The sequence below is a fragment of the Macrotis lagotis genome, chromosome 5 (genome assembly GCF_037893015.1).
Source record: "Macrotis lagotis isolate mMagLag1 chromosome 5, bilby.v1.9.chrom.fasta, whole genome shotgun sequence".
Lineage (NCBI taxonomy): Eukaryota > Metazoa > Chordata > Mammalia > Peramelemorphia > Peramelidae > Macrotis > Macrotis lagotis.
In genome coordinates, this window is record NC_133662.1 from 263,511,675 (window position 1) to 263,531,931 (window position 20,257).

Sequence of the window (20,257 nt, forward strand, 5' to 3'; positions counted from 1 at the left end):
TGTGTGACCCTGGGTAAATCATTTACCCTTTCTATGCCTCAGTTTCCTCATCTGTAAAATGGTCCCTTCAGGCTCTGAGATTTTATTAGCCAGAGAGTGAGTGAAAAATATTGATATTTCCCCAGCTGTCTTCCCATTAGGTGGTGCCTCCCAGCCTTACTCCAGGAAGACTATGAGCAAGGAAGCTTTCAAAGGGAAACCTGTTAAACCAGTTTCTTCTCTGTTGGGATTTTTTGAAAGCTGTAACCAATCCCAGAATGAAATGTTCCTTTCCACAGGAGAGCTTCAGAGGTAGACATGGGGCAGACCATGGCAGGAAGCCTCTGTACTGGACAGCATTGGGTCTGGCCCCTCTCTGCCATATTGAGAGACTTGGTTACAAAAGGGATTGAGAGAAGCAGCCTCTGAATCTGGAAGTCCCGGCTTCTGGTTCCACTCAGCAAGTCACTTAACTACTCCCTATCTCAGTCAACTCTCAGACAAGGTTTCTTAACCTGGGGCCATGAATTCATTTGGGGAAAAAAGATCCATCTTTCTTTTCTAGAACTGAAATGTAGCATTTGCTTCCATTAATTACTTTTTTTTAAACCAACACCATGATTCTGAGAAAGCATCTACAGATGTCACCAGATTGTCAGAGGAATCTGCGACTCAAACTGGGTCAAGAATCCCAGATCTAAAATGAAGAATTACACTTCCAAAAGTTACTGTCCTTTTGGCTTTGGCTTTCCACTCATACACATTTACGTTCGTCCAGGGGACAAGTAAGCCTGAGTCATACATGAGACCCCCAGCTTCTGCCGGTCACTGGGTAGAGCTCCTGGCCATCTTCCCTACAGCTATTTTCTATTTGGACAAAGATAGACTTTGCCTCCTCAGAAGGTCAAGAGAATTTTTCCGATGACTTAGATACTGTTAACAAAAGGAGGATAAAGGAAAAGAAAATGGGTTTGTGTCTCCTTGGGTAAAGGACTAGAATTCTGGGCAGGAAGCTGAATTCCATTCTGAAGTAGGTTGGTTCCTCACCTTCTTCCTCCCCCAGTATATAGAGAGGAGGCTTCCCAAGACATATGCTCGTAAAGGCTCTTGTCTCATTTCTATGATGTGCTCCTTGATGGCATCTGGAGCCCCAGGAGACAAAGCCTAGATTCTGCCAGCCTGGATGGAACAGAATGGATTGACAGGTTTCCAAGTGGCCTGAATTTGTTTTCCTTTAACAGGCTGCTTCATAATCTTTGTAGAAACCACTAGTAATCTTCCCTCTTTAAGAATGTAAAAATGCCAATCAATCAACTAATCAACAAATAGTTTTTAAATACCAAGCACTGTGTTAGGGGTAGGGACACAAATAAGTTAAGTGCCAATAATATTCTATTTTTTAAATTTTTTTATTTAGGTGTTTTATTTTTATTTAGGTTTTGGCAAGGCAAATGGGGTTAAGTGGCTTATCCAAGGCCACAAAGCTAGGCAATTATTAAGTGTCTGAGGCCGGATTTGAACTCAGGTACTCCTGACTCTATCCACCCCTATAATATTCTTTAAAAATTTTTTTTCATTTACTTTGTTAAATATATTCCAATTACATGTATACAATTTTTTAACATCATTTAAAAAGTTCTCTCCAAATTCTCTCTCCCACCTCTTAACAAGGCAAGAAAGATATCGATTATATAGGTGAAGTCATGCAAAATATATTTCCATAATAGCCATGTTGCAAAACCAAGACAAATTAAGTAAACAAAATCTGCATTCAGAGTTCATCAGTCCTCTCTCTGGAGATGGAGAGCATTTTTCACTGTGGGTCCTTTGGCATTGTTTTGAATAAATGTCTTGATTGGAGCAGCTAACTCTTCCACAGTTGATCACTGTTGCAATATTGCTGCTATCGTTCATCTGCTTCTTCTCACTTCACTTTGCATCCATTCTCATAAGTCTTCTTGGGTTTTTCTGATATTACTCCCCATTTCCTATAGCACAATAGTATCACATTACATCCATATATCACAATTTGTTCAGCCATTCCCCAAATGATGAGCATCCCCTCAATTTCCAATTCTTTCTTACCACAAAAAAGAACTGCTGAAAATATTTTTGTACAAACAGGTTCTTTTCTCTTTTCAAGGTTCTTTCATCCTTTTTTTTTTTAGTTTTGGCAAGGCAATGGGGTTAAGTGGCTTGCCCAAGGCCACACAGCTAGGTCATCATTAAGTGTTTGAGGTCAGATTTGAACTCAGGTCCTCCTGACTCCAGGGCCGGTGCTCTATCCACTGAGCCACCTAGCCGCCCCCAAAGCTCTTTCATCCTAATGGGAGCAGAGGGGACGGTACAGGTATAAAGAGAATAAATACAAATAAATAACCATTTAGTACCAATTATACATACATGCAAAGGGTAAGGAAGCACAATGGACAGTTCATTGCAGTAGTAAACCTTGCTAACTGGAGAATTAAGGTAGTGTGGCATAGTAGGGAAAACATATTTATTCTGGAGTCAGAACATCTGGATTCAAATCCTCTTCCTCTGACTGGTTATTAATATATGATCTTGAGTAAATTTCTTAAGTTTGGCCACCTGTAAAACAAAAGGGTTAGACCAGGTAACCTCTCAATCTCCTAGCTCAATCTCCAGCATCCTGTGGCCTTCCTGGAGGTGGGCAAATGAAACTTTATTGACTTTAACAACTCTCTCAAGTCCAGTTCCCAGAACATGAGGATCCCATTAATGGTGCTCTGCACCAGCACACACCAGAGCAATGGTCCTAGTCATTTGGTGACTCCCAAGGGCAGTAGACGGAAAAGAATGAGAGCTGGCAATAGAGTAGTATACAGCTCAGAAGAAAACGGAGCAGGGACGAGGAAACATCCCTCAGGTCAACCTCGTCTTACTTCCCAACCCATGATTTTGAAGAGAAGTCTTCCAAGTGTCTAATTGAAATACTATGGGGATGCTGTCTGATAGCATTTGCTTAAAGCTTGGCCCAGGCCAGAACTGCAGAGGACTGGGATTCAGGAATTCCTGTACTGTTTCCTCTTGCAAAACCTTACCTTGCAGACTTTGGGCTGTGTGTTGGGGGGCAGTCTAGAAGGACCTCAGATCCTTTTGGAGGCTGGGCTGCTGTTGCTCAGGGGCTGAGCCCGGGCATTTGTTTGCCCAGAGCCTGTGCCTGTGCCTAGCCCTCAGTATGGAATTAATCACTGCTCTACAGCTGGAAGGACCAATTCCCTATAACTCCTTCATTTTCCAGACAAGGAAACTGAAGTCCAGAGAAAAGAAATTACACAGGAGTGGCAAAACTGGGACTCAAAATGTGTCGACCCACATTCTTAAATCCTTTGACTCCAAATTGAGTTCTCCTCCTATCTCAACTCCCTGACTCCTGGTGTAGTTTAAGGTAATTGTGCTCTGCTTGTCAGTTTTTGAACTAGTTGGTTTTAGAAGTGCCTTTTCATTTAGTGCCCCAGAAAGTTTATTGACTCCCGCTCTTGGAATTCTATGGGGACTTTCTTTCTCTCTAACTCTTGAGCCCCCACTAGTGTGCTTACCCATTAATAAGCAGACTTTAGCCATAAATCACTTTTAGTGAAATCATTTACTAAGATGACATAACAAAAATAGTTGATACAAAAGATCATCTACTTTCTCCAAAAGCTGTGGCTTTTCTTCCATAATTATATAGTGCATGAAGCTCAAACTTGAAGTACAATGGTAGTGAGGGGTTTGTATGTGGAGAAGAGGATGATGATGATGATGATGATGATGATGATGATGATGATGATGTCTGTCCTTTGTTCTTGAGGAAGACCATGACATTAAGGAGGTGAAGCCATGACAAGCCCATGAATTGGATTTGAGGGAAGGAGAGCTATGCTAAGTCAGTAGCCTTACATTCTCCTCTAGAACCATCTGGATCCACTGGCCAGATATGAATCAGGACAACTGGAGACGGCTCTGGATCTGAGGCAGTCAGGGTGACGTGATTTGCTCAAGGTCACACAGCTAGTCAGCATCAAGTGTCTGAGGCTGGATCTGAAGTTCTGTCCTCCTGACTCCAAGGTCAGTTCTCTATCCATTGCACCCCCTCGTTGCCACCATATAATAAAGGGAATTCATGCCCGCCTTAGAGCCTATAGTTTGTTCTTCAGAGAATTCTTGCATAGTTCTCTGGGGAAAGTATTTCCGGGACTCTCAGCAATGAGTAGTCAGGCAAACCTTCCAGGACATTTAGTTTCATCAGAAAACACCAAATCATCACCATTCCTCGACATGTCCACCATGGGATACTTGCTTGCCCAACATCAGGAAAGAACAAATACAAAAAGGGCCAAGGACACCATGTGCTCATAGCCATATGGAGGCTGAGTAAGAGAGAGAGGGCAACTGCCATCTCCCCTTCCTGACTTTCAGGCCCAGGTCAAGCTTCTAATCCAAGTAGAAAAAGAGGAATTATACAAGCAAGTCACCTCACTAGTCTATCACCTGAGTAGTGTCAATCAGGAGACAGTGCAGGCTCCTCAAAAATGGCCAGGAGTAGGGTTCCCTAAGGGTCCACATGGTCTTTTGGAAGCAGGTAGAGAATATGTAAAGATCTGAAGAACCCACCAGGATGGGCAAATATGAGCCTACCCATGTTCCCTGTCATACACATATGAGGTTTTTCAGTTGCAAAGCAAATTGCATTTAGAAATATTGTTGCATCTTTGCCTTTTGGAAGGTCTTCTTGGTCCCCACCTCCTGATTCCCTCCTCCCTTTTCCATCTGAGATAAATCTATGAGTGAGTCCATCAAGTCAACTCCCTTCTCTTATAGAGAAGGAAACTACAGCCCAGAGAGGTTAAGCAAATTCTCCCAAGGTCACCGAAGTAGTCAGTGACTGGTTGAAGATTAGAACCCAGACCTCCAAATTCCCAAACCAGAGAAACTTCACCTGACTGTGCTGCTTTCACCCCCTTTGTTTTATGGATGAGAAAATAAGGTGCAGAATGATAACATCGCCTAGGACCACGTAGTAGGGAGCAGGGACTCACAGGGAAGTCACTAAAATCATGGGGATTTTAGAAATGAGATCATCAGGTTCAATCTTTTGCTTTTTTTTCCAAGTAGGAAAACACTGATTTGTGCAGCATCACAAAGTAGGCAGTGGTAGAGTTAAGATTCAAACTCAGGTCTTTGGATCCAAATCTCCTGCATTCTGGCTTATTTTTCTTTTATATGTTTTCAAATAATTTACATGCTAAGCAGGCTAGTGGGGGGGGGGCCTACCTATGACAACCCAGCCATTTCCTAAGGAAACACAAAGAGGGCAGGTGAAGGAGCCACTGGGGGAAGCAGTCATGGAGGAAGGGATGAGGCAGGAGCATGAGTCTGGGGAGACCGAGGGGTGGAAATTTTTTAGAATGATGGGAAATTCCTCAAGTTTGAGTCAGCAGTATTGGAGATGGGACAATGACCTGTCCATAAGTATTTATGCAACTTTTGAAACAAGCCTGAGTCTGCCCTGGGGACCTGAAAGCCAGGCTTTTCTTGACTCATTTGTAATTTCTCAAACTGATTAATCAAGGGATTATCTCTCCAAAGAATCAGAGTTTGCCGAGTCTTTACATTCAAATGTCAAGTGTAGGGAAAATATAGGGGCTTTAAGACCAGAGAATATAGAACTGGAAACTTAGTCAGAAATCACCTCATTCAACCCTCCCATTTTACAGATGGGAATCAAAAGAATGATAGAGAGGGGATAAGACTTGTCCAGAGTCCAATAGGCAGTAACAGAATCAGGGTTCCAAGCTAGGTCCTAAATGGAGAGAAGGAAAGGATCTCACTTGGAATGTTAAACATAAGGTAGAAACAAAGGCAGCCTCTGGTTGTGGCTGGAGAGTCAGGAAGACCTGGGCTTGCCTCTTGCCTCTAACATATAGTACACAAGCCTGGGCAGTTCTCAATGATCCTCAATCTGGTTTTTCATTCAGAGGACCCAGGTTCAAGACTCACCCCTAAAAGTCATCTAATTCCCATAAACCTCAGTTTCTTCATCTGTAAAATAAAGGGACTGGACAAGATGACTCTGAGACCCTTCCAGTTCTAGACCTGAGACCCCATCATAGACAAGATGGTGATCCCAATCAAGGTAAGGGTTTTGCCCTCTAGAAAGTGTCAAACTAGAGCCTCAGTCCAAATCTCTCCCTCTCCTCATCCTTTCCTCTCTTCTTTCATCTCTCCCTTCATCTCTCTCTCTCTCTCTCTCTCTCTCTCTCTCTCTCTCTCACTCACTCTCTCTTTTCTCTCCTGGTTTATCTTTCCCCCTTTCCCTCCTCTCTTCCTCTCTCCCCCTCTCTCATTTTATGCTTCTCTCTTCTCCCCTTCCTCTTCTCTCTCTCTCTCTCTCTCTCTCTCTCTCTCTCTCTCTCTCTCTCTCTCTCTCTCTCTCTCTCTCTCTGTGTCTTTCTGTCTGTCTCTGGCTGTCTTTTTCTTCTCTGTCTCTTTCTTTGTCTCTGTCTCTGTCTCTCTGTCTCTCTCTCTCTTTGTCTCTCTCTCTCTCTGTCTCTCTCTCTCTACCTCCCCCCTTTCTTTTCTCTCTCTGTCTCTCTCTCTCCTATTCCACATTTATAGTTATCGATACATGTCTATTTGTATGCATTGATACAAAGGAGAGACCAAGGGAGGGCAGGTAATAGGGAGAGAGGTGGCTTTGAAAGATCCAAATCCTTCCCTGACACCAATTGATGGGGTGACTCTGGACTGCTGGTGCAGGCTGCTCCCTTAGCTGGTAGGTTGCAGAGAGGATGCCAACTGGCAGGCCCTCTGCCCACTGGTACCTAGCTCTTTAATGGGAGGAAGAGAAGCCTTGTGAAAGTCAGAGGAGAGCAGGAGGGAGAATCTGGAGAGCTCAGCCAGAATGCACAGCAACAGGAGGAGGAGATAAACCAAGTTCAGGTCACAGCCTGTCGCTGTCTTAAAATATTTGAAGTATCTGAAGGCCTATCAGGAAGAACCAGACTTGGACAAGCCCTGCTTGGCCCCAGTAGGCAGAGTCAAAGTCATAGAGAAGCAATTTTCTCCCTGAAATGGCAGTGAGCTCCCTGTCCCTCAAGGTAACCAAGTAGACTGGATAACCACTTGCTGAGGGGGCTCTCATAAAGGGATCCAGGGCAGGGGCAGGTCAGATGAGGGGTGTGCAGAAGCAGAATCAGGAAAATCAGTATCTTCCAGTATCCAGAAGGCTTCTTGGCCAGTTTTTACTGAAGGACCAGGTACATTCCCTTCTTCCTTTGAAGGACCCCAGCAGCATCACCCCCATTTGTAGTTGACCCTGAACTAGTCGGTTCCTGAATCCTAGAAAGCACAAAGGTAGGGATGGTCAGGATGTTTCCCGATCCCCATAAAAAAGGATTCAACTGGGATAGTTAGATGGCACAGTAGATAAAGCACTGGCCCTGGAGTCAGGAGTAGCTGGGTTCAAATCTGGCCTCAGGCACTTAATAATGACCTAGCCAAGTGGCCTTGGGCAAGTCACTTAACCCCCACTGCCTTGCAAAAACAAAACAAAAATGATTTGGCTGGCTCCCATGGTGGGGATGTGCTCTCTCCTCCCTGTGCTTCTGAGAATCCTGATCTTCCTTGGTTCTAAAACACCCTGTGAAGGGAACTTCCTATTGCCTCCCCCCAATTTTCCCTGGCTTTCCATTGTGTTAAGGGGCCATGCTGCCTCTCCTCATAAAATGGAAGCTCCTTGAGGGCAGAGATCAGCTCATTCTTGTCTCCATATCTGCATCTCCAGGAATGGAGTCAGGTGCATTGTAGGTGATTGTCTACAATGATTGAATAACCACCCTGTCCTTCAACTTCCCATCAACGCAGCTATGCGGTCATCTGGGGGTCTCCAGGGTTCCCAGTGTTGTTTTCCTGTCTTCACTCTCCCCTTGCCTGATCCAGTCCCATTTTAGAAGGTCTCTAAGGACCAAACTAAGGACAGCAGAGATCTCTGAATCTTTCATCTGGAGCTAAAAGGGAGTCTGGCCTCAGACACATATTCACTATGTAACCCTGGGCAAGTTACTTCACTCTGCTTGCCTCAGTTTCCTTATCTGTCAAGCGAGCGGGAGAAGAAAACAATTCTACTACCTTGGCCAAGAAGATTCTAGATGGGGTCACAAAGAGTTGGACACAACTAGAGGAAAAAACACCCGAGTGAATAACAGCTGGACATGACCGGAGAATGGGAGGAATGGATTAGACTAAACAGAAACCGGGTGGGTTAAATGGCCAGTCAGGAGGAGAGAGAAAAATTTCCCTTCCTCCCTTCAGAGCAGAGGTGCGGAGTATAGGTGTGGATCACGTTCTATCAGAGACATTCCATATTGCTTGATTTGTCCTTCACTGTCAAAGAAGACCATGACATCCAGCAGGTGATGGGTGACATGCAAATGAAGGGGATTTGAGGGAGGGGGTGCTGGGCTAAATCATCAGTCTCATTTTTCTCTTCCAGAACTATCTGATTCCAGTGACCAGATTTGAATCAGGATGACTAGAGATAACCCTGGATGTGAGGCAATTAGAGTTTAAGAGACTTAAGGTTAAGTTAAATGACCAAGGTCACACATCCAGATTTGAACTCAGGTGCTCTATCCGCTGCAAAACTTAGTATTCGGTATAATAGTTTTGCTGAACAGCTCCCCCCACCCACCCAAGGATCCTCTTAGGATTCTCAGCTGGAGAATGGAGGGAAACTTTTAGAAATGAAGGTGATTTAGAAACAATGGTATGAATTAGAGGGAAGAGGTGAGTTGTAGGGAAGCCTTTAAATGGATTATTGAAATCCTCCAAGTCGGGGATCAGATAAGAGATAAGATCATCTGACCTGAGCTATGGTGGGTTCTGGAGCTGAGACGCCTCACTGCCCACTCCCGGAGTAGATGAGGCTTTTTCCTCTGTATCAAAGGAAACTCAGCCTGTGGGCTCCTCGGATGTCCTAGGTGGGGGCCAGGGTGAGGGAAGAAGACAACGGGTCTCCGGTCTGAAAGAACTGTCCTTTTGTTAGTGTTGCTATTCTTTTTAAACTTCGACATAACTGTGATTCAGAATCACTTTTCTTTAGGTACTCGGGTATCTGAGTGCGGGTTCCAAATCCTGCTTCTAACACTATCTGGGTGACCGCTAACACTCATCTTTACCTCCCTGGGTCTCACTTTCCTCATTTGTTAAATGAGGGGACCCCTGGATGGCCCCAGAGGCCTGTGATTCCATGGCTGAGCCCTTCTTCCAGGGCCCCTCCCAGGGACCCCACCCTCTTTAAAGTAAGTCTCTGACGGTTAGTGTGCTCCTGGCCTGGCTCTGCTGGCCTCTCTTCTGTCCTCAATGAGTCCATTTGATTCCATGGATGAATAAGTGTTTTTTCCAACCTGCTCTGCCCAACCATTCCTCATGACAAGGCTGGGTGGTTCCACCCTGCTGCCAGAAATTCAATTCAATGTGGTCAGCCCAAATTCTCCAAGCAGTGAGTCAGGGACTGGGTTGGTTCAAGGACTCGGGGGTGGCTGCTGGTTGGTGCAAGGCAGGGTGGGACTAGGCATTGCTTGTCATCCCCAGGTGGTTTTTGCATGGGTCAGTCCAGGGAAACAGTGTCCAGAGCTCCCTGCAGACCAGTCTCAGACCCAACTGGGTGAACCATCCAATTCAACTGGATGAGATTGAGTTTCTTCTTTTACATCGGTAAAATGGGAATAATCTTATCTGCTGTGCTTCCCTCAAGGGTGGCCACAAGATATTGTGGTTTAATCACTGTGTGAGCATCCATAAGCATGATTATCATTATGTTATTCTCATCGTATGGCCCAAACTGACCTTCCTGCTGTTTAAATGACTTATGTCCAATTCACCTATGTGTCTAGAGCTCAAAGGGATCTCAGAGGCCATTGGTGTCTAACCTCCCCATTTCACAGATGCAGAAACTGAGACCTGAGGAAGCTGGGGATGATCCATAGCCTTACCCAAGAATCAAAGAGGATCTCTCCTTTCATCTCCCATCTCCCAGCCTTTATACAGGCTGTCCTCCAAGACTAGGATGCCCTCCTTCCTCCTCTTCACTTCCTCGAGACTCCTGTGGTGTCCCCCCTTCACCTTTCCCTAAAGAACTCAGTTCCTAGGCAACCTCTTGGACAGGTCCTTCCTCATCCCCCCAACCCAGTCCCAATTATGTTTTTTGCCCTTAAATCAACTTTGTCGATATCTGGGTTTATTTATCTGTTGTTAATATTAGATAAATACTAGAAGAATGTAAGCTCCTTGAGAGCAGGGGACTTTCCTTTATGTCTTTGGGGTTGGTGCCCAGCACAATGCCTGGAAGAAGGGAGAGAAGGGAATAAGCTATTCTGAAAAGAGTTTTTGCCAATATGATGCTCAAGGTGGTGCTGAGGTCAGGTTCCTTGGGCTACCACATCTGTAGTAAGGTAAGATTTCAACTATTGTAACATGGCTCAAGGAGGCAAGAGTGGAATCAATCCATCCATCAGTCTCTCACCAAGTACCGGGGCGTGGGAAGAGATTTTGTTAGCCATCTAGTTTGACCACAGTATAATACAAAACCTTCAAAAATTCTACATAAATTTGACCTAGCATTGGATCATCGAAGAGATTCCTTCTGTGTCTAGGCTGAACCGGATAGCTACCTGTCTAATGTCTGATGGGAATCTCGGAGGTCATCCAGTCTCACGCCCTCCAGAGGTGACACACCAAGGCTATGTTAGAGAGGAATTCCTTTCATCTATAGTGGGTTGGAGTAGATGACTGCTGGACTCTTTTCCAATTCTTCAATTCTATGATTTGGGGATTTATCTTGAGCACCATTTTGAACTACCCCCAACACAGCCCTATCTGGATATCACATAGCTCCTCTCCGATCATGACTTCTTTTGTGGAGACAAAGTCACTGAAATAGATCTCAGGAGTATATGATTCCCATTAGGGGCTAAGAAAAAGCTTCAAGAATATCTCTGAATCCCGAGACAGCTAGTTGTCTGGAACCATGGACTTCAATTCAACAGCAGACATGATCAGTCAAAAGAACAGACTTAATCCTATTCTGGGGACACTTGGAATGGTTATTTTTTTAAAATGCAGCCATTGGTAGGGGTTAATGAGCTCTGGTTCTAAGTGGGTGGGGGCTGAACCAGAGTGCTTCAAGCTTGGTTATTTTTCTGATAGCCGACACGGGAGGCAAACTCCAGACCCTAAAATGCTATTTCCATTTTTGGTCTCTGTATTTTCACGGTTACTGTTCTACTTTAGAGCTTATAAAATGTTTTATATTTGAAAATCATTTGCACTCAATAACTTTTGCCTTCTAGAACATGGTACAATTAAGCTATAGCCCAAAGGTCTGTGTTAGCAAATATTATCTGAAGCCACACAACTCTCTGGGGTTAAACCAATTTTTTCTTGACCTGAAATGATTCCCAGGATATATAGGTCACTCGTCATTTTGACCAGTATAGGTGTGGGTGACAGTGAGTGGGATATTAAAGTTGATGTAAATATTGTTCTCTCTTCTGTTCTCAGGCAGCCCAATCTACAGGAGTTCAAGGTGGCTGATCTTTAGTCCCTCTGTTGTTAATCTCTAATAACACAGAGACTAAGGAGGGAGAAGAGTTAGAGACCATGGATCATGGTCTAAGGAAATCCTGCAATGAGAGGGTCCATCCTTCCTCTGATGATGATGAAGAAAAGGAGGTGGCAGACAATGTCGACCCTTTGACTGGAGGGAGAGAATCACTCCGAGGCCACATCCCTCTCAGAAGAAATTCCATATATTACCGTTCTATGAGACAATGGAGTGAAAAAAGGGGCAAGAACCGTCCAGAAAATGGCAGTGGCCAGGCTCCAGGTGAGTACCAAGGTCAGTGGCTATTGTTGGGTATTGCTTGCTGTGATTAGGGGTCATTCCTAAGTAATGAGAAACTGAGAAAAGAATGGCATGGATGTCCTTGAAGATGAGAAGGCAGTGTGGGACAGTGGAAGGAGCCTGGGTTCTGGGTTCCACTTTTGACTTGGGCAAATCATTTCTTTAGACCTCAGTTTCCTTATCTGTAAAATGAGATGCTGTACTAAGGCTCCTTCCAGCTCTAAACCTATGATCTCATAGGTTTCCTGGGCCTTAGTTTCTTTCACTGTGAAGCAAGAGGCCTGGACTAGATGGTCTCTGGGATTCCCTCTAGCTTTAAATATGCAATCCTATATCAACTGCAAGGGAAACTGGAGCAGCTGTACAAACAATACGCGTGCTTTCCAAAGGTGACCAAGTATTTTAGGAGACAGGCTGTGCTGCCTTAAATCACATGGTAGTCCTCATGTCCTGACCCATGCAAGTGGCTCTCGTGAGGATTTCCTTCCCCATTCTGCTCTTGGTCCTCACTCACAAAACCTGGGATAACGTATATTTTCCTAGCGCCCACAGTATCTCGAGATTGATTCCCCATTTGACAGCTCACCATCAAAAGAGAAAAATTTTATTAAAAAGAAGAGTAAAGGGGCAGCTAGGTGGTGCAGTGGATAGAGCCCTGGCCCTGGAGTCAGGAGGACCTGAGTTCAAATCCGTCTCAGACACTCAATCATTACCTAGCTGTGTGGCCTTGAGCAAGTCACTTAACCCCATTGCCTTGCAAAAAAAAAATTAAAAAAAAGAATAAAAAGAAAAGGGACATTCTTGAATCAGTGAGCACTGATCCCAAAGAGGCTAGAAAGTCGCAGTGTCCTGTCAGAGGCCCATTGCCACTTAGTCTTGACTTGGCTTCCATTTCTGATTCACAGCTCCCAGCGCAGACCAGGGTAGATGGCTTTACAGCAGAAATGGCACAGTTCCAGACCCCTTTCCTTTTGGCATCCTTGTGGGAAGGGGTGTAACTAGGTACACCCTGAGGTGCTCGGGTGCTCAGACAAGATGAGGACAAGTCTCAACTCTCTGGATTTTCTCCTTTTCTCACCTCATTGCCCGCGGTCACACCTACTCGAACTTTCTCTTCTCTCCTACCTCTGATCTCTCTTGGTGACTGGGTCCAACCACCCCCTTGTCTGCTAATATAATTGATTTTCCTCATTATTCTAGCATGACTGGGGGAGGGAGAGGACAGCACCCCCATCCCTACACTGTATTTATTTTTAAGTTAAAGCAGTTTTTTGTGGTGAACTTAATCACTAACAAACACAAATGTTTCCATGTACAAAGAACAGGGAAGGCAGATATGAGAAACCATGGATTTCTCTTTTTTTGTTTTAAAAGACACTCAGACACCTATATATGTATGGGTCACAGCAATAACTAACATTAACAAAGTTCCTGTTCTGTAACTGGCACCTGCTAAGTGGTGATTATGCCATTTGATCTTCACTACACCCCTTGGAGGTAAGGGAGGCCTATTATCCCTGTTTTATAGATGGAGAAACTGAGGTAAATAAAGGGCACATCAGATAGCTATTAAGTGTCTGTGGCTGGATTTGAACTCAGGTCTTCTTATCCTTATACCTGATGTTTTTTGCAACTGCCCTAATATGTTATGTATATAGAAACAAAAATTGTAACAAAATTTCTGTAGTTGTGTTTCCTGCTAGACTTCTTGAGTTTCTTCTGTGAATTTTTGAAAAAAAATAGTTTCACTGATTCTCTCTTTTTTATTGGTCTATCTGTCACCCACCCACCCAAATATAAGGCTCCTTGGACAATTTCTCAAGGTGAGGGAGTGGGGCTGGGCAAGAAGCTTTGGCTGTGAGAAAGGAAGGTGAGTACGGGGCTCATCGGCAATATATAAGCATTAGACTTCCTTGACTTTACAGCAGAAATGCCATGATCCAAGACCCTTTTCCTTTTGGCATCCTTGTGGGAAGGGGTAGTAACTAGGTACACCCTGAGTCTGGGAGTCTTGTGAATATGGGTGGAAAGAGTTCTTTGACTCCAGAATGAGAGGGCTTTGGGTAAACAACTTCCTCTCTTTCCTTCTTTAGAATGGGGGAGCAGGTTTGGATGATCTCCAAGATCCCACCCAAATCTCTGATCAGCCTTATAGGTATTTTTTCATAGATGTTCTAAGGGGTGGGGGCTCCAGTTGGGTCTCAGGGCTGCCGGTCCCTTCCAGTGCTTGAATTCGATGTCTCTTCCTGTCTGATCTCTGAGTTCCCTTCTAGGTCCCATGATCCCAGTCAACTTGAAAGTCACTTAAGGTCTAGCTTGGGGGTGGGGGGGGTGCCAGCCACTGCATCAGACCAAGAATTCTGGGTGGATATTCTTAGGCAAAAGTGCAGGATCTGCCAAGTAGATCTATTGCCTGCCAACTGCAGCTGCAAAGTGAGCTGCTTGGACTGGCGGGGCCTGACATCCCCCCTCGGGCCCCCACATCCAATTCTATGATGCTATGAAATGGGATCTGTTAGAAATGTCACCTCCTCTTAGTTCCTCGACGTCACTTCTATGAGCAGTGCCCACATGGACTTCTTTGTTAGATAAAGTTCCCCTACTTACAAAATGCTCTCTTTTGTCCCTTCTGATAAATGGGCTCCTCAAGCCTGGGCCTATCTTTCTGCTGGGACATGCTCTGCCCCAGCTTCAGAGATGAAGAATCCTCTTTGACTCTTACATGTCTCTAATACCGTTGGCAAAAATGGGGATGGAAACCAGCTTTTTGGAGAGCAATCCACAGTAAGAATTATTGAATTACTCATAGGATGGGGAGCTGAAAGGGACCAGAGAGGCAATTTAGTCCAACCACTTCACTTCATTCCATTTTAAACATTTTATCTATGCTTTTGGGTTTTACAACACAGTCATTTCTAAAACTAGTCTTTGCCTGTTCCTCATCTCCCCTTGAGTAAGGGAGAGTTTTTGGTTTTTTGTTTGGGTTTTTTTTTTTTTGTCAAGGCAATGGGGGTGAGGTGACTTGTACACAGCTAAGTAGGTAGTAAGGTCCTCCTGACTCCAGGGCCAGTTCTGCCTAACTGTCCCTTCTTTTCTTACTAATAAAGGGAAATCACAGTTCCACAAAACTGGTGGAAGCATCAGCCTCTGTCTGTCTCAGTGTTCTTGTCTGTAAAATGGGGACAATCACAACACACACTTCCCAGGGTTGTTTTAGAGTAAAATGATAAAACATTTGGAAAGTGTTTCTCAGTACTTTCTGATGTCTGTCTGTGCATAATATTTCATCTGCAGAATCCCTACCTCTCCAACAGAAGAAAGGAGGTTCTGCTTCTCTCCTCTTCCCTGCCATTTTAATTATAGAGCAATCCACTATATTTTATGGGGTTTGGGGCTTGTATTATTGTGGTCACTGATCTCTGCCTCTGTTCATATATCTTCCCATGTTTCTCTGAATCCCTTTTGTTTGTTGTTCCTGAAGGTGCAAATCAGGTTGCTTTGTTACCCCAGTTTGGTTGATCAATCCCCAACTGATGGCACTCACTTGAAAGGCAATTCACATAACAATCTAATTTTGATCATCTTAGGATACATACCCAGCACTTACACTGCAGAGTCAAAAGGCATCAATATGTTAGAGACTTTGCTCACAAAATTCCTCATTTTCTCCCCTAAAGAGCTGAGCTAAATTGTCAGACTCCACTATGGTCATTTCAATAATAATAATGATGATAGTAGGGCAGCTAGGTATCACAGTGGTTAGAGCACAAGCCGTGGAGTCAGGAAAACCTGAGTTCAAATGAGACCTCATACTTTAAATATAGTGGATTGCTTTATAATTATTCTAAAACAACCCTGGGAAGTGTGTGTTGTGATTATCCCCATTTTATAGTAAGAACACTGAGACAGACAGAGGTTGATGCTTCCACCAGTTTTGCTGAACTGTGTTTTCCCTTTACTAGGAGGAAAAGAAGGGATGGCTAGATAGAGCTGTGGATAGACCATTGGCCCTGGAGTCAGAAGGACCTGAGTTCAAATCAGACCTTAGACTTTTAATAATTACCTAACTCTGTGACCTTGGGCAAGTCACTTAATCCCACTGCCTTGCAAAAACATAATCATAATCATAATAGCATCTTTCATTTACAAAATATTTTAAAGTGTGCAAAAGGTTTACATGTATTATTTGATTCTCACAATAGCCCTGATAGGTAGGTGCCATTATTATCACCCATTTACAGATAAGGAAACTGAGGCTGGGAGAAAGATTAAGTGACTTGCCAGGTCACACAGCTAGTTATCTGAGGTGGGATTTGAACTCAGTCCAATACAACATCCTCCGTATCACCTTCTGAACTGCTCTCTCCCATTGACCATGCCAACATGGATCATTTCTGTCAGTTCATCAGACCCATAGGTTATCTTGCATCTACTAATACTGCTTTACATTCTTAAATATTTTAATAATAATTTATCAATTATAAATTAATGGCGTATTGAAATGACACTCATCCCTCCTCGCCAATAGGTCAGTGATATGTGATGTTTGTTGACTCCTCCCTTTACAAACAAAGAAACAGAAGCTCTGATAAGTGAATTGAATTAGGATGATGGATTTTGGACTGGAGAGGATTTCAGAGATCAAATCCCTTATTTTACAGCTGGGGCAACTGAGGCTGAGGGAGATGAAGTGCATTGTGCAAACTCACGGGTTATTAGTGTCAGAGTCAGGGTTGGAATCCAGGTTTAGCACACCTTCCATTGATCCACAATGCTCTACTACCCCATCCATTTCTCCACCCTACCTTCTCATAATGTAGACATTCTGGATTTTATACTTTTATTTAAGAAAAGCAGTGTGGGGGTGGCTAGGTGGCTTAGTGGATAAAAGCACAGGCCCTGAAGTCAGGAGTACCTGGGTTTAAATCCGGTCTCAGACACTTAAAAATTACCCAGCTGTGTGGCCTTGGGCAAGCCACTTAACTCCATTTGCCTTGGAAAAAAACCTAAAAAAAAAAGAAAAGAAAAAGAAAAGCAGTGTGTGTTGTGGGTAGTGTTACTAATGGTCAAATTGGAAAGATGTGAGCTTGACCTTGGTTTTTGTATGACTATAGGTGAGTCCTGCTATCTCTGATCAGCAGACAACTCTTCCTCCCAAAAAGACAACCTCTCCATTGGGATCTGCCATGAAAGAAGGAGAAAGTGCCCATCCCTTTGGAGGAACCAACAAACATCACACATCATTGATCTGTTGGGGAGGAGAGATAGGCATCATTTCAGTATGCCTTCAATTGTTCATTGTTAAATACATTATTAAAATATGGAAAAGTTTAAAGTATTATTAGGATATGTAGTATAGAACAGGCAGGTCTGGTTCCCAGAGAATAGCTCCGTCTTAACCCTCAGCATTCTGTGGAGCAGTGAAGGACTAAATGATATTTTTGCATAATGTAATCACTCACAAGCCCCCATTAGTATTCTTTGCCTATTGAAAATCAGTTGCTATCACTTAGCCAGACAAACTTAATTACCTTTTAGAAATTGGTACTAAAGATGGTTTAGGGGCACACTCTTCCACAAGTACAGTCATAATCCTGGGGAAAGTAGGCTAAAGGTTAGAGTACATGAGGCAGGGGAGGAAACTCACAGCTGGAAGACATTTAAAAAATCTTTTTCTCTCCTTTGTGGGACTTCCATGGAATTTCCCACAGGCAAGGGTTAGATTTTTGCTGGAATCTCTGTAGAGATTCTGAATCCTGAAGCTGCCTTTCCCCACTATATCTAATCTGTCCTTGGCTCCCTGGTAAGGACATTGACATTGGTTGTTCCAAGGTTTTTCTACCCTTACTAGGGTGCCCATGGGAAGTCCAAAATCTGTCATATCTTTGGAAGTCTGTAAGGTCTTCCTTCGGTCAATGGTAGAGTGGACAAAGATAGAGAGAGGCTCTTAAATTCTCATATCTTCCCCTAAGCAATTGCCTCTCCAGGGTTTGGCTGGGACTGCTCCTAGCTTTTAGGTGCCCAACATTCAACCTAGCTTCTCATTTTAATACAAATACAAAGGATGTGCCCGACTCCTTTCAGTCTACCCCAATATATTTCTGGCCCAGTAGGACTCCACCTCATCTCTTTCCCAACTGATCGATAACCTTTCACCTAGTTCCTTGCCTTTGATTGAAAGATTAAATAAAGGTGTTCTGACATGACAGAGACATCACCACCTTGTTAGCTATTTTTAGTGAGGTAGAGTGGTTGATTGATTGAGTCAATCGAAAATTCCTGGTCCTCCATAATTATTGAAGTAAAAAAATGGAACCCCTTCTTACCTTCTTTCCGTAGATAATTAAAATTATTTTTAAAAAAGGAAAAAAGAACTGGAAAGTGACACTCTATTAGATTTCTAGCTTTTCTTTTCGTAAAGTCTTTTAAAAAACCTGCCTTTGTGCTTGGTTAGGTTTTTTTTTAAAGAAAGATTTTATTTATTTTGAGTTTTGCAATTTTTCCTCCATTCTGCCCCCCCCAAGGCATTCTGTTAGTGTTTACATTGGTTCCATGTTATACATTGATCTCAGTTGAATGTGATGACAGAGAAATCATACTTGGATGGGTTTTTTTTTTAGATTTTTTTTCCCAAGGCAATGGGGTTAAGTGGCTTGCCCAAGGCCACATGGCTAGGTAATTAAGCGTCTGAGGTCGGATTTAAAACCAGGTACTCCTGACTCCAAGGCCAGTGCTCTATTCACTGTGCCACCTAGCTGCCCCTAAATAGCACTTCTTTTAGGGTTTTTTTTTTTTTGCAAGGCAATGGGGTTAAGTGGCTTGCCCAAGGCCACACAGCTAGGTCATTATTAAAGTGTCTGAGACTGGATTTGAACCCAGGTCCTCCTGACTCTAGGTCCAATGCTTTATCCACTGCGCCACCTAGCAGCCCCTTGGCTAGGTTTTAAGAAAGGTAAAGTATGGTTTGGAATAAGTTGGTGTATGGGTCTAACAGAGACAACGTCTCCATTCTGCTTATACCCCCATCATCACACTGTTTTCATGAAAGATTGGAGACGCAAGGGCCTGGTCATGGAGTGTGTAAAAAGCAGAGTTTATTCTCCTTTGGGGGAACAGGAGACGGTGTTTTTTGCTACCATTCATCATGTGGAGTAGTGGATAGGATGTTGGACCTCGAATTAGAAAGGGCTGGGTTCACATCCTGCTCCTGATACCTCCCTCACCCTGTTTCCAAGTCAAGTTGAAATGTCTCTAGTTCCTATTTTCTTTGTTATATGGGCATGAATGTCAGCAGTTATTAACTTTTTCCTTTCTTCTTCTAAACAAATAGATGCTCTAAAAATACAGACTTTCTAGGAAAGGGGGCATTACCTCTCTGACTTGGGACCTTTGTTAAATGTGCTAGGTTTGTTGCAAACTAGAAGATCTCTGAAGCAGCCCCAGAGCTCAGATGTGCCTGGCATACCAGCTGGGATAGCCTCTGCAGAGCATGAGAAAAAGAGGTAGGTGAAGAAATGAATTATGTGTGCTATTTTGTTTTGGCAAGGCAATGGGGTTAAGTGACTTGCCCAAGGTCACACAGCTAGGTAATTAAGTGTCTGAGGTCACATTTGAACTCAGGTCCTCCTGACTCCAGGGCGGGTGCTCTATCACTGTGCCACCTAGCCACCCTTCATTGTGTGTGCTATATTGCCTGAACAGAGGGCTGAGTGAAGAAAGAGAGAGAGAGATCTCTGACTTTTTATGCCAGAGTGTGATTTCTGACTGGGGACTGGGAAATGAAAAAGAGAGTTGTTAATCCACTTTTTACAATTTCCAAGGGCAGAGAGGACTCACGTACTGTGGTCTTTTGGGGCAATCGAATTAGCAAGATCGGCTGGGCAGCGAGCAAATCCAGAGCCTAGTTTGGAAAAATAACGACAAACCATCCCTCTAACGGGGGCAAACTGCTTATGAGACCAGAGAGAGCCCCCAAAGGTGACAGGGACAGGGGGAAGAGTGACTGCCAGCCCTGCCCGCTCTATCCTTGCTGCATACATTCTTTGATACATCCTGTCTAGATGACCCTGGCCATATTCCTGGCAATGCCCCAGACAGCTCCCTAGGCCACAAACGGCGGGGAAGGGACTGAGCAGCACTGCCCATGAGAGTCTTCATTGGAAGTTTTCTGATACCAATGAAATCCCAGTTCTGGTCCTTCTCTCAAGTCCCGGGTTCCTATTGCAGCTTCTGGATCATGGTAGCTGCCTAATAAATATTTGCTGATTAATTGTGGGATTCAAGTCCTATCTTTGGTGTTTGCTGCAGTGTGACAGTAAGTAAGCCACTTAATCTCATCGACACAGTTGCCTCCTTCGTCAAAAGGGC

At 43.9% G+C, this 20,257-nt stretch overlaps 1 protein-coding gene across 1 annotated transcript in view; it reads left to right on the top strand.

Moving 5' to 3' along the window:
- LOC141490202 (uncharacterized) overlaps window positions 1-20,257 on the top strand; it is a 54,731-nt gene that overhangs the window by 19,473 nt on the left and 15,001 nt on the right. The window contains exons 2-3 of the mRNA XM_074190437.1: window positions 11,548-11,872; window positions 19,296-19,392. Of these exons, the coding sequence (XP_074046538.1) occupies window positions 11,647-11,872; window positions 19,296-19,392 (323 nt within the window). The 5' untranslated portion in view covers window positions 11,548-11,646. The remainder of the gene's footprint in view (window positions 1-11,547; window positions 11,873-19,295; window positions 19,393-20,257) is intronic.